Here is a 14,574-nt window from a genome sequence, read left to right as displayed (position 1 = left end):
TCACTTTGAGCAGGTTGTCTGCTATGGTGTTCTGTTTCATAGACAGTTAATACTGCATTTTGCTTTGTTTTTGAAGTGATATAATTTGGCTTGATCTGATTGTTTATATTTCAGTGATTTTTCTAATTTCAGAGGAATTATGAATTTTGTGTGAGGGTTGGCACCAGGCGGAGGCCTCGCGTCAACCACACCACTAATCAGGCTTAACACCCAACAGCTGGGATAGACCTTATATAAGCCCAGTGACCCAGTCATACAGTGCTGGGTCTTAGTAAAGTTTTGAGCCAAGCTCCTAGCTGGTAACTTTGGGTATTGAAGTCTGTGAGCCCTTGTGTTGCACCTTTTTTGTGCTCTGCGAGCGTGTTGGTGTTTTTCCCTTCGCTAGTGTTCCACTCTCAAGTCTGTCTCGCTCCCGAGGCTTCCCTTAGCCATTCAAGTTCCTCCCCGTTTTATGGTTTTGTTTGGGAAGTTTTAGTTTGAGTTTTCCCCAGTGCATCGGGGTTGCCATTTCTTCCTGTGGCGTCCTTTGTTCTCCCTTTTTCCATGCTTGGTGTGGTGTTTAGTTTTTCCCATCCCTCCACTGAACCCTGGGCTACGTGGCTGCTAGTCTCCTTCTCAGTCTCTGCTACTGCTCTGATCAAGGTCGTTTTCCTGAATAGAGCAGAGGCTTCACTGCCGTGAAACATGATGGTGCCATTGTGATAAACGTTCACAATTAGGATGATGTTATCCTCATCTTCATCTTCAATAAATATCTTCCATTACATATGCCCCTTTTTATTTGTGGCTTGATATGGCACAGACAGCTCTGTGCCAGGCTTCACTATATTCTGTATACAACAGGAGACTGGTGATGGTGGTTTGGTTCACTATATTATTTACTAGCTACAATAGCATAGGAGCTACTTTTTGGACAAATAAAGTACTAAAATGTATTCAAATTACTGTGAGGTTGATGTTCTTACCTCAATATTCCCTGAAAGAAGGCTTGAATGTAAATGATCCTTTTATGTTTCATGTAATTTTTCCCGACTTCCTTGGCTTTATCCTTAGTTTTGTCCTTAGCTGCAAGATGCTACTGTTCCACTCCTGTTAGCTGCTGTGTGTTTAGATGGTTTCTTGTGTTGTGGAGAAACTATCAAAATTGTTGTTCTCTTGTTTCTTACTTGAAAGTTGAGTTGTTGTTTTTTATCTCTTTACTAATTTACTTTGGTTTATCACATTTTAAAGCCCCTGTACTTGTAAGAATCTTAAGTGCTACAGTTAAACTTGGTAGTTAAACATGGAAGTACTCTCTCTTATCTGTGTGAGTGTGAGAGAGAGGGAGAGAGCTGTTATTTGTGTCTGAGAGAGAGACATAACTATTATGTGGGTGGGTGTGGGTGTATGTGTGAGCGAGAAAAAGAGAGACAGAACTATTGTGTGTGGGTCTGTGTGTGGCTCTTAACCGGAGGTTAGTCTCTCCTATACCCAGAGCTCTGTCTGTGCACCTGCAGGTTTAAGATCATTTTTGAACTATTTGTACTTGTTCACTTTAACACTAGGTATCTGAAATTGTGCACAAAACACAATGATCATTCAGGATTCAAATTGAAGTAGACACTTGGGACAAGACATCCATTCACATCCAGGCTTATTTGTTCATCATTTAGGTTCCGTTTGAGCTAATCTAATACAGAAGAAAATGTCAAAAAAACATAAAACACCTTTGAGTTTTTGGGTGTATAATGTGTCTATTGATGCTGGAGATTCAATTTCACTCATGCTCTACATTTCCTGGTTCACCAGTGTCTTTTCTAATAAATTTCCAAGTTTTGAGAATATACATGAAATGATTAAATAGCTAAGTAGCTAATGTTTTCCAGTAGGTGTTCTAGACTTCTCGAAAGTGTGCAAAAACCTCTCCAAATGCACACAAAGTCATCAGTCACTATGCATCAAGTTTGCATGTTTCTTTTTGCTAAAACATCAGAGTAAGATACTTTAGTAAGTTCCACAACAATATTAGCTTCATAGCATAATTGTTAGCATCATTAGGGGAAAATACTGTAGCTAATACTGTAAATGCTGTAATACTGTAAAGAAATAGTATACTTTCTCATTTATAATTATGATTTGTAGCAAGATTACGAATTTTCCCAGCAGTGAATAGAAACATCCAGTGATTTGCTATGCAAAAATTGAAGCTTGTCCATGCTAGCAGCCACGCTAGTCCAAGCTAGCAGCACCCAAACAACTCCACATAAACTGCAGCTAAAATAAGCCTCTTCCTTTCCATGATGGCTAAAAGTGTTGGCGATCAAATCATTCTTATGGTTGTACGAGTTTCACAAAACAGCGTCAAACCGATGTGCTAGGCTATCTGCTAACAACACTGAAGCACTGACAGTACACAGTATGCAGACCTTTAAACATTAAAGGGATGACTAAAAAAGGAAACCCAGGGGTCTACGTTTTCTTCTAACCCTCCTCTATTTGATGAAAGAGCTGCCAATCATGTGGCTTGCCCTAGAAACACTTGGAAACACCTGGAAGTAAATAATAGTCACCACCCCTTCCCCTTCCCCCTTCACACATAGGTGAGAATTGCCGTCACTCCAAGATGATGATGCTGGAATGGCCAATAGAAATCAATCTAAAATAGAAAAGGGGGTCTAATGCTTTAATCAGGAACACTTTTACGTCAGTAACGTGCATTTTGAGTTACTAAAGGCTGCATATTTTTGGTTTGCTTACGAAGGAACCGATCATGTGCTTTTATGCCCTGCTAAGGGGCGTTGGTGCATAAAGGGGTTTTAATCTGCACTTCTCACAGATATGTTTATCACTAATGATGGAGGAAGAGTAGCTAAACATGCTGCACTCAACACAAGCAATAAATGACTGAAGTCAAGATAGCTAGTAGACACTTAGCTTTGGTTAGTTGTTTGCATCAGCAAGTTTTGAATGGTTGAGTAGTCTCCGGTGACTTGTAGACATTGCTGATATCAGAATTACATGCAGTTGCAGAAAATGAATAAACAATAGGACAATAGTAAAGATTGGAATACCTAAACTGTTGTTCATGTGAAGGAATTTCAAAAATAGGAAACAGCATCACATGGACTTCGTTCATGACCTGTGTCTCATATTTTGTGCACACACACACACACACACACACACACACACACACACACACACACAATAAATAAATAAAATTAGTAATATCTTTTCGTTATCAAACTCCTTTTGTGTTGTCTGTAGATCCTCTGATTGAACTGTGTTTTTAACTATGTATTGCTTTGCAGATTATCTGGCTGTGGTCTCACCGAAGAGTCTTGCAAATCTCTCGCATCAGTTCTACAAACAGAAAACTCCACACTGAGAGAGCTAGAGATGAATAATAATAACTTGCAGGATTCAGGAGTGAAACACCTCTGTGCTGGCCTGAAGAGTCCACACTGTAAACTGGAGATTCTCAGGTAAGCTTTCTGTTAATTAATTCTCGAATGGAACCATTTTGGTGCACCATTTATCAAATATGATTGTCCTCTTCTTTAAAGAAAATACAAAACTGCCTTGTAGTGCAACATTAACATAGTTAAAATAGGAGCCAAATGTCACATTTCTGGTGAAACTAGCTGCATTTCATTAAATGACCACACTGTGGCCACAAAGAGTTACATTTTACTGCATGATCAGATTTTTCACAAGTAATAGTAAAAAAAAATTAAAGAATATAAATAATAATAACAATAACAACAAAAATAAAATAATTATTAGAATTATTATGATCTTATCATTATTATTGTTATGTTGTTAGTTAGGTAGCATGGTGACTTGGTGGTTAATTCATTTGCCTTTCAGCATTAGGGTCTTGGGTTTCAGTCCCTATCTGTGTGGGTTTCCTTCGGGGTCTCTGGTTTCCTCTCATAGTCCATAAACATGGAAGTTACGTTGATTGGATATTCTAAATTGTCCTCTTTGAATGTATGTTTGCCCAGTGATGGTTGGTGCTCTGTGTGTTTATGTATGTCCAGTAATTTTTGGTAATTCACAGGCAGTAAGAGAGAGACAGGACACAGCAGAGCAGCAGTAAGAGAGAGACAGCACACAGCAGAGCAGCAGTAACAGAGAGACAGGACACAGCAGACTGGTGATGGTGGTTTTGTTCACTGTATTCTGTATATAACAGTTTTGTTCACGGTATTACTTACTAGCTACAATAGCAAAGAAGCTACTTTTTGGACGAATCAAGTATTAAAATGTGGGGTTGATGTTCTTACCTCGATATTCCCTGAAAGAAGGCTTGAATGTAAATGATCCTTTTATGTTTCATGTAATTTTCCCTGACTTCCTTGGCTTTATCCTTAGTTTTGTCCTTAGCTGCAAGATGGTACTGTTCCACTCCTATTAGCTGCTGTGTGTTTAGATGGTTTCTTGTGTTATTGAGAAATTTCATCAAAATTGTTGTTCTCTTGTTTCTTACTTGAAAGTTAAGTTGCTGTTTTTTTTATCTCTTTACTAATTTACTTTGGTTTATCACATTTTAAAACCACTGTACTTGTAAGAATCTTAAGAGCTCCAGTTAAACTTCATAGTTAAACATGACAATACTTTCTCTTATCTGTGTGTGTGTGTGTGTGTGTGTGTGTGTGTGTGTGTGTGTGTGTGTGTGTGTGACAGAGAGTGAGAGAGAGAGACAGAGAGAGAGAGAAACTATTATCGGTGTGTGTGTGAGTGAGAGACAGAAGTATTGTGTGTGTGTGTGTGTGTGTGTGTGTGTGTGTGAAAAAGAGAGAGAGAGACAGACAGAACTATTGTGTGTGTGTGTGTGTGTGTGTGTGAGGCAGAGAGAGACAGCTATTGTGTGTGTGTGTGTGTGTGTGTGTGTGTGTGTGTGTGTGTGTGTGTGTGTGGAATAGCGAGAGAGACAGACAGAACTATTATGTATGTGTGTGTGTCTGTGAGAGACAGAGAGAGAGAGAGACAGACAGATCTATTTGTGTGTGTGAGAGACAGAACTATTATCAGTGTGTGTGTGTGAGAGAGACAGAAGTTGTTATATGTGTGTGTGTGTGTGTGTGTGTGTGTGTGTGTGTGTGTGTGTGTGTGTGTGTGTGAGGGAGTGAGAGACAGACAGATTTATTATTTGTGTGTGTGAAAGTTACAGAACTATTATCTGTGTGTGACAGAGAGTGAGAGAGACTATTACCGGTGTGTGTGTGAGTGAGAGACAGAAGTATTGTGTGTGTGTGTGTGTGTGTGTGTGTGTGTGTGTGTGTGTGTGTGTGTGTGAAAGAGAGAGAGAGAGACATACAGAACTATTATGTGTGTGTGTGTGTGTGTGTGTGTGTGTGTGTGTGTGTGTGTGTGTGTGAGGCAGAGAGAGACAGAGCTATCGAGTGTGTGTGTGTGTGTGTGTGTGTGTGTGTGTGTATGTGTATGTGAGTGAAAGAGAGTGAGGAAGAGATAGAGCAGCCTGACTGACTGATGGGGTCTGCCTCTCACACACTTGACTGACTGATGGGGTCTGCCTCTCACACACTTGACTGACTGATGGGGTCTGCCTCACACACACCTGACTGACTGATGGGGTCTGCCTCACACACACCTGACTGACTGATGGGGTCTGCCTCACGCACACCTGACTGACTGATGGGGTCTGCCTCACACACACCTGACTAACTGATGGTGTCTACCCCAAACAAACACCTGACTGACTGATGGGGTCTTTACACTAGTAAAATATTCTGCTCTCTGCATTCTGTCCAATCAATACTGCAATGTTCATTCCTCCATAATCACTACTGTGGTGTTTATTCCTCCATAATCACTTCTTTGTGTGTCTTCCAACAATATTTTCTGTTTGTATATTAGTGTATTTGTATTTGTGAAACACTGAATGAGATCTATGTTGTTCTGTTTCCTGTTATGCTGTTAGGGGTGGGATATTTTGATATTTGGACTCTGATTATGCCATTCACTGACTTATGAACCAACCATCCATTATTTGGTCACCTGTCTTAGGTTGCTAATGAATGTTATTTGTCATGTCTTTGTCCATTTTGTCTTTGATGAAGACACAGTAGTGTTGAAATGTTGCTGTGTTTGTAAAATTAAAAGGCTGAAAATGTATCAGTGTGTTCCAGACCTTTCAAGCTCTTCTTAAAATTTTTATTATCAGTTCAGAGCTTTTAATTCATCATCCTCTGACTGAATTACATTATTTACTGTATTTACTCTTTTACAGACTATCTGGCTGTGGTCTTACTGAAGAGTCTTGCAAATCCCTCACATCAGTTCTACAAACAGAAAACTCACTGAGAGAGCTGGAGATGAATAATAATGACCTGCAGAATTCAGGAGTGGAGAAGCTCTGTGCTGGACTGAAGAGTTCACACTGTAAACTGGAGATTCTCAGGTGAGTTTCTGTGATTATTTTTGAATGTAAATAAAGAGCCATTTTAAAAAGGTCAGTGTCAACTCCCTTATAGTACAGCATTAAACAAACATTGCCAGACAAGGCAATGCAAGGAAATGTACACTTTTATATTATATTATAAAGTTCTCTTCCCTAAATATTTCTAAATATAGCTTTCTGTTGAAACCTCGTTGCATTTCATTAAATGACCACATTGTGGAGACAAAGAGTTACATTTGTGATGCATGAGCAGATATTAAAGTCTAGAAGAGAAATATAGCATTGTAAAGAGGAGACACAGATGAGTCCTTGTCCACATGTACAGGTGTATTTATTACAATGCTGCTTCAACTAAGCACTTTGGCATTTTGTCCACAAGCTGCATTTTTGGTCACCTGAGCGCAGAAATTTAGCAAAATGTCTTATAGGATGAATATATTCAGAAACTCCAACAACAGTGTTGTCAAATGAAGCGTTCTAATGTAAGATTTTCACTGAGTGATTTGATCTAGTTTATGTATGGAAACACTGTAAACATCAGTCATTCTAATCTCTCTGCAAATAAAGGCCCTTAAAATCTTAATTAAAACATTTAAATCTGAACCATTGAGGTTCTGGGCACATTACAGGACACTTTTACAAGCACACATGATTTCCTTGTGTTTTTGGGTGGGAGACCCTGTTCTCATTATGATTTACACCGTGTGTTCAACACATGTTGAGGTGAGCTGAACTGACAGCCGTGCTGGAGGAAAGAACACAACAAGTTAATATTCATTCAATAAAACTGAAAAGTTTCTTGGTTATTCCTTAAGATAAACCTGTGATCTCTCTCCATGGGTGTTTTTATGAAACATGTAGCTGGCTAATATTAGTAACCTTAAGATTGCCAAGTTACAGCATATTGTTGGTTACGACACCTACATACCTCACGCTAACATCATATTAGCTTGACTTGGGAGTGAATGTTGGCTGCTAATTTTTTCATTAAGCCAGAGACATCAAACTAAATTAGAACAGTGATGGTAAAAGATGTCGAGTTAGCAGAGAGAGAAACTGAGCAAACAGCTGATAGTAAACTCAGGACATCTGAACACAGTAGTGAGGAACAATGTTCAGCACTGGACGAGTGAACCTGTGGAGTTAATTAGAAGACAGAAAGAAAGACACAAGACACAGTAATCAGGAGATTAGGAAGAGAGAAGGAGTGAAGTGTGTGTGTGTGTGTGTGTGTGTGTGTGTGTGTGTGTGTGTGTGTGTGTGTGTGTGTGTGTCACACTGGGTGCCTGATGTACTGCAACAAAGCTAATGAGGCTAATGTTAGCTTCCTTAAATCTAAGGAACTGACTAGAATATAAAATACTCCTGCTTGTTCGTTTACAGTTAGTATAGAGAGACAGAAAACGACCAGGATCAAGAGAAAGAGTAATGCTATTGCCATGGCAACCTTCTTTAGTAAGAAGACAGCAGGAGAGAGAAAAGACAGAAGAACTTAATGGTGAAAGTGTCCAGGAGGAGGACATGGAAGAGAGTGAACACAGCAGACAGAGACAGAGGAGCCAGCTGTGTCCACTCTCACTGTAGCCCCACAGGTCTGCTGTAGTGTCAGCTGTGTCCACTCTCACTGTAGCCCCACAGGTCTGCTGTAGTGTCAGCTGTGTCCACTCTCACTGTAGCGCCCAGGTCTGCTGTAGTGTCAGCTGTGTCCACTCTCACTGTAGCCCCACAGGTCTGCTGTAGTGTCAGCTGTGTCCACTCTCACTGTAGCTCCAAAGGTCTGCTGACTTGTTTAGCTGTTTTTTATTGTGTTAATGTACATGGTTGATGTTAGTAAATAAATTAGTTGTGTGAAGTAGCGATATTGTGTGTGTGTGTGTGTGTGTGTGTGTGTGTGTGTGTGTGTGTGTGTGTGTGTGGTGCATAGGATGTGTGATGTTTTGTAATTACATCAGAACTTTAGATCAGACATTTCTGCACCCATAATTCATCATTTGATACTACATAATTCAGTTACACTGAGAATTAAAACCACACATAGAAATATAACCACACGTAGAATTATAATCACATGTAGAATTATAACCAAATGTAGCAATATAACTACATTTAGAAATATAACTACACATAGAATTATAACCACAAGTAGAATTTTTGGAATCTTGAAATACAACCTTTTTCGAGGGGATGAATCAAAGAATGGAAGATACTTGTAAGTGATATAAAATATTAAGTGCTGGACAGAAATGAAACCTTTGTCAGGTAATAATATTTATGTTTATGTAACCCACACCCTTGATTTATTGATGATGATTCATTCAAATTGTAATCTTATGGGTTAATTAATGATTCCCTGACTGACCTCATGTGAATGTTATAATCTGATAAGGAAATAAACAGTATGTAGTTTATTATACACTATAATAGTGGTTTTACCACTGTATTAACTTGTGTACCCTGAAATTCCTCTGTGCTGTAAGACTATTTTAGTGTGTCGCCACAAGATGTTCACTGGTCCCATCTGCCCCCCCCCACTAAATATGTTCTGCAGGCCTCAACTGGACATTTGGTGCTAAAATGTCTTGCCACCCAGTAAACCAGAGCTCACACTGTTTAGATCAGGACAAATATAACTACTGTATATACACAGTAAACCAGACCTCATACTGTTTAGTTCAGGACCAATATAACTACTGTATATACACAGTAAACCAGACCTCACACTGTTTAGTTCAGGACCAATATAACTACTGTTTGTATACAGTAAACCAGACCTCACACTGTTTAGTTCAGGACCAATATAACTACTGTATATAAACAGTAAACCAGACCTCACACTGTTTAGTTCAGGACCAATATAACTACTGTTTGTATACAGTAAACCAGACCTCACACTGTTTAGTTCAGGACCAATATAACTACTGTATATAAACAGTAAACCAGACCTCACACTGTTTAGTTCAGGGCCAATATGACTACTGTTTATACACAGTAAACCAGACCTCACACTGTTTAATTCAGGACCAATATAACTACTGTATATAAACAGTAAACCAGACCTCACACTGTTTAGTTCAGGGCCAATATGACTACTGTTTATACACAGTAAACCAGACCTCACACTGTTTAGTTCAGGACAAATATAACTACTGTTTGAAATCTTATTTATTATACAGATTGACACAAGTATGTTTCATTTACTGTTTATAATGCTTCCCCTCAAATGAAACTTGTGTGTGTGTGTGTGTGTTTGTGTAAGAGAGAGAGACACAGAACTACTGTGTGTGAGAGAGACAGAACTATTATTTGTGTGTGTGTGAGAGAGAGAGGGGGAGAGGGAGAGAGAGAAAGAGAGAGGGAGAGAGAGTGAAAGAGGCAGAACTTTTATCTGTGTGTGTGGGTGAGAGCAAGGGAGACAGAAATATTATCTGTCTGTGACCACCACTGATAGAGTGTGTTCCTCACTGGACCACGACTGATGGAATGTGTTCCTCACTGGACCCCCACTGATGGAATGTGTTCCTCACTGGACCCCCACTGATAGAACGTGCTCCTTACTGGACCCCTTGCTGTGCTCCTTGTCTTTGTGCTTCCTCCATACAGGAGAACAAACACTGACCACAGAAAATACTTAAAACCACAAGATGTCTGGAGGGCTCAGAAGTTCAGAAACAATAGTGAAGGTGGTTTGAAGGGAAATTATATAATATACAAATAGTGGGAGATTCAAGGCATTGTTCTGTTAAAAAAAGGAAAAATGTGTAAAAATCTTTTATTTAATGCATTGTTCATAGCAACACTCTAATACAATGGTCAGGCTACAGTTTTAATATGTTACACATTAACATGTGTCCAGGCTACATCCCACACAATATAGTAATAGGGCCATCTTTAGGGTTCACAAATTAAGAAGAACATTATCTTATTGTGTTTGATAAATGGTAAAGGAGTGTTGGAGGCAGCCATCTTCAGTTGCTGGTTATTTCAGCTGCAGATGATTAGAGAGAGATACCAACCTTTATACATCTCTGTTATATACCAGTGTAGGGGGAGAGACCACAACAGACACTTTATTCTGAGCACAAACCACTATTACTAAAAAGTGATGGAGATCTAAAAACATGCCATCTGTCTCTATGGGGAGTATAAGCCACAATAAAAGCCAAACCCAACACCTGCTCCACCCCAAACCTGTCTTCATTAAACATAAACCAGAAGAGGGAAAAGAAAATACAGTAGTAGATGTAAAAAGTTCAAATCTACTCAGTGAATGTACAGTAATCTACACCCAATATATTTTGTGTTGATACACACAGCCACACAATAGACTACACTACCCAACACTGGCACAAATGACCTGGGGGAGTTGTACTAGCAAAGATCCAACTCTGGAAACTGAAGGTACAAATCTTTGTTCTGTTAGCATGCCTGTGTTCAGTCTGTCTATTAAATCTTATCAGGCTGCAGTTATGGAGTGTTTGTAGTGTCACTCTAACTATAGTGTGGTAGAAGCGGCGTGTTTGGGTGTGTGTAGGGCACCAGAATGGTCAAAAACATTATAACACCATTATATATAGTGAAGATAATATTTCTAATATTTTTCTCAACTAAAACTGGGAACACATGAAACAGCAGAAAAGTTTGGTCTAGAAATACAGTAATAACCTTGTGATTGTTGCCCTTGCGTTTTTACAAAGTCTATGTTGACGTAATAAATGTCAAAAGGTACAATAAAAACACCACAAATTCTTAAAATTGTACCATGTGCAAAAAATAAAGGTAGTAATAACAAGGTAGTCATTACAGTGGCCAATAGCTTCAGGGGAGCTGTTTTATCTTACTGAGGTGAAGGGAACTGTAGTGGATCATGAAAATGACAGAAAATCTCATAAACTGGAATTTGAGGATATTTGCTGCTATGGTGATTTCCAAGAGAAAAGGAAAATACCAGAAAGGGACAGACAAAAAGTAAAAGTAGATGGACTAAGACAGACAGACAAAGCCTGTATGAGTTTTTCACTCAATCTCTGATCGTCATTCATGGCTAACAGCTAACTAGGTAATGCTAGCAAAGAAAATCTAGCCATGTTGTTTTGTTTAGTTGTTTACTGTTCAGCACATATATCTAACCAGCTAACAGTCTCAACAATTTGACCAAACCGTCAATAAGCAATCAAGTTACAGTCTTTAGGCGAAATGCAGTTGAGAGCAGGAGGGAGGAGGGTGAGGGTGTGACGGGAGATTTGACGGGGATGTGATTTATAACATTTGGTGTTCATGAAGTACAGCTGTGTATTAATCAGTCATGTCCCCTACATCAGTTTAAACCTTGTAGCTACACATTTAAACCTTGTAGCTAGGTTACAGGTGGTTACTAGGTTACAGGTGGTCACTAGGTTACAACCCCGATCACGCTATCCGCGCTTTAGCGATTCACGGTCAAGTCATCCGCGGTTTAAATTCAATGCTCCTATATGCGTGATTTTACGGTATTTCGCTGCTCACCGCAATCTAACTCTTCCTAAGCAAAGAAACAGAGACATGCACGTTTACTACATTTAAAAGTACAAAATACAGTTTACTTGATTGAACTAGTTTAATTGCATAATTAGATTAAACACAATTGGTAATATGTTTACACAGCTTAATAAGCATTGTGGAAAATGCTTTCTCTAATGTTTCTCAGAAGGTTATTATAGATCTTGACTGCCAGCTGAAACAGGAGTTATCACTAGTGAAATGTGGCAAATGTGCGGGGCAGGGTAACTCCAGGGCTGAAATATTCCACTGCCAATTGAATGGTGGCCCTTGGCCATCACCAGATCATTAATAAATCTATTGAAGTTTTACATATTTTTCTGAATTTTAACAAAATGCAAAAACAGTTACACTACCACATGTGAGTAGAAGCCCTTGACTATTAGCAGAGTAAGTTTGGACACATTTCACTGTACAATGTCTTCATAAATCCATATTAAAATCAAACTACCTTTAGGTGAAATAATGCACTCATTTTGTATAGACTGAATTTGCAGAGTATCAGCAGAGTAAGTTTGGACAGATTTCACTCTACCATTTTTCATAAACTCCTATTAAAATAATACCTTTAGGTGAATTCATGTACTCATTTCATTCAGGTGGATTTTGGATATCTATTTCTCAGAAATGTCCCATAAAGCCAAGACAGTTCCATGACCACATAAGAGTACATTTATATTTACTTTTATGGCATTTGGCAGATGCTCTTATGCCGAGCAACTTAGAAAAGTGCTTTGTCATTTCCTCATAGAACAGATCCTAGCCAGTAAAGTAGGTTAGAGTGCAAGATGCCAATGAACTAGAATACTGTTGAGATACAGGGATCAGTGCTAATGCCTAGAAGTGCAAAATACATATAAGCTCTATAATAGACAACAATCAGTGTAATAAACAATAAGTACTATAGTTAATCAACACAGGAGCAGTCAACATCAGAGTAGTAAACAAGTACTATAGTTAGTCAACATAGGAGCAGTCAACATCAGAGTAATAAACAATAAGTACTAGAGTTAGTCAACATAGGAGCAGTCAACATCAGAGTAATAAACAATTACTAGAGTTAGTCAACATAGGAGCAGTCAACATCAGAGTAATAAACAATAAGTACTAGAGTTAGTCAACATAGGAGCAGTCAACATCAGAGTAATAAACAATAAGTACTAGAGTTAGTCAACATAGAAGCAGTCAACATCAGAGTAATAAACAATAAGTACTAGAGTTAGTCAACATAGAAGCAGTCAACATCAGTGTAATAAACACCCTACAATAAGTACTAGAGTTTCAGTTAGTCAACAGAGGAGCAGGATCAGTGGTCATTTAAATATTCCACAAACAGATGGGTCTTCAGTCTGTGTTTGAAGACTGCGAAGGACTCTGCTGTCCGGACAACACGCGGAAGTTTAATAATCCCATATTAAAGTCATACTACCATTCGGGGAATTCGTGTACTCATTTACAATATTCTGATTTTGAATATCTATTTCTCAGAAATTTCCCATAATGACAAAATAATTCCACTATACTATATACTATGGAGTATGTTGTGATATCTGTTGTATCTACTTTAGGGTATATTGTAATATTGTATCTACTGTATAGTATATTGTGATATCTGTTGTATCTACTGAAGGGTATATTGTGATATCTGTTGTATCTACTGTAGTGTATATCATAATATTTGTTGTATCTGCTGTAGGGTATATTGTAATATTTGTTGTATCTACTGTAGGGTATATTGTGATATCTGTTGTATCCACTATAGGGTATATTGTAATGTCTGTTGTATCTACTTGCAGTCTAGCTATCTGTAATCTTGAGGAAAACACTTGTGAAAATCTGGCATCAGCTTTGCAACTTCCAAACTCCCTCCTGAGGGAACTGGACCTTAGTAACAGTGACCTGAACAATTCAGGAGTGGAGCAGCTTTCTGCTGGACTGAAAAGTTCACACTGTAAACTGGAGATACTCAGGTGAGATTTGTTATATTTGTTATATTCAATAAATATTCTTCTTGTATCTAAAAAACAAGATGGGCTTTCTAGTGAAATTCACTGGGAATAATCATTTGGCCACATCTTTGTGCTAGAGTTCAATTTCTCCAATAATAGAGCAGGAATCACCTTCTTGCTAAAGAAAAGACACCTAGATTAAAAGACTGTTGTTTATACCTGTTTTAATGGCATAAACTAACCCCCCCCCCACACACACACATACATATATATATATATATATATATATATATATATATATATATATATATATATATATATAAGTATGCATCGCTTAGGATTTAGACTTTATCTCTGATTCACAGGTCCAGAAATGTGACAGTGTTTTTACTCCTGTTATCACAGCCAGATGTAGAATTCTGCCAAGATTTTACTGGCATCATCTCATACACTCTGACATGTAACAGTCTTACAAGACCACTGAAATCACACAGTGTAAGTCCAGCTTTAGGGTTCTTCTGATGTAGGTTAATAGTGCACTAGAGTTCTGAAGTGCAGGAATAAAAATAAGAGCTAAAATAAACACAGACAGCAGCGATCTGGAAAAGAGTGAACAAAGCCATCTGCCATTGAGGACGCCATCTTGGAGATGAAAGTGGAGGAACCTCCCACTATAGTTACCAGCCT

General features: G+C 38.5%; 1 protein-coding gene across 1 annotated transcript in view; it reads left to right on the top strand.

The window, feature by feature from the left end:
* Nucleotides 1-14,574, top strand: part of LOC113568021 (NACHT, LRR and PYD domains-containing protein 6-like) — a 31,063-nt gene that overhangs the window by 14,569 nt on the left and 1,920 nt on the right. Inside the window, exons 3-5 of the mRNA XM_035526479.1 lie at nt 3,288-3,461; nt 6,233-6,403; nt 13,735-13,908. Of these exons, the coding sequence (XP_035382372.1) occupies nt 3,288-3,461; nt 6,233-6,403; nt 13,735-13,908 (519 nt within the window). The remainder of the gene's footprint in view (nt 1-3,287; nt 3,462-6,232; nt 6,404-13,734; nt 13,909-14,574) is intronic.

The sequence above is a fragment of the Electrophorus electricus genome, chromosome 1 (assembly GCF_041902795.1).
Source record: "Electrophorus electricus isolate QZ-2024a chromosome 1, ASM4190279v1, whole genome shotgun sequence".
Taxonomy (NCBI): Eukaryota; Metazoa; Chordata; class Actinopteri; order Gymnotiformes; family Gymnotidae; genus Electrophorus; species Electrophorus electricus.
Note: the sequence above shows the minus strand (reverse complement) of the source record. Positions and strands in the feature narration are given on the sequence as shown.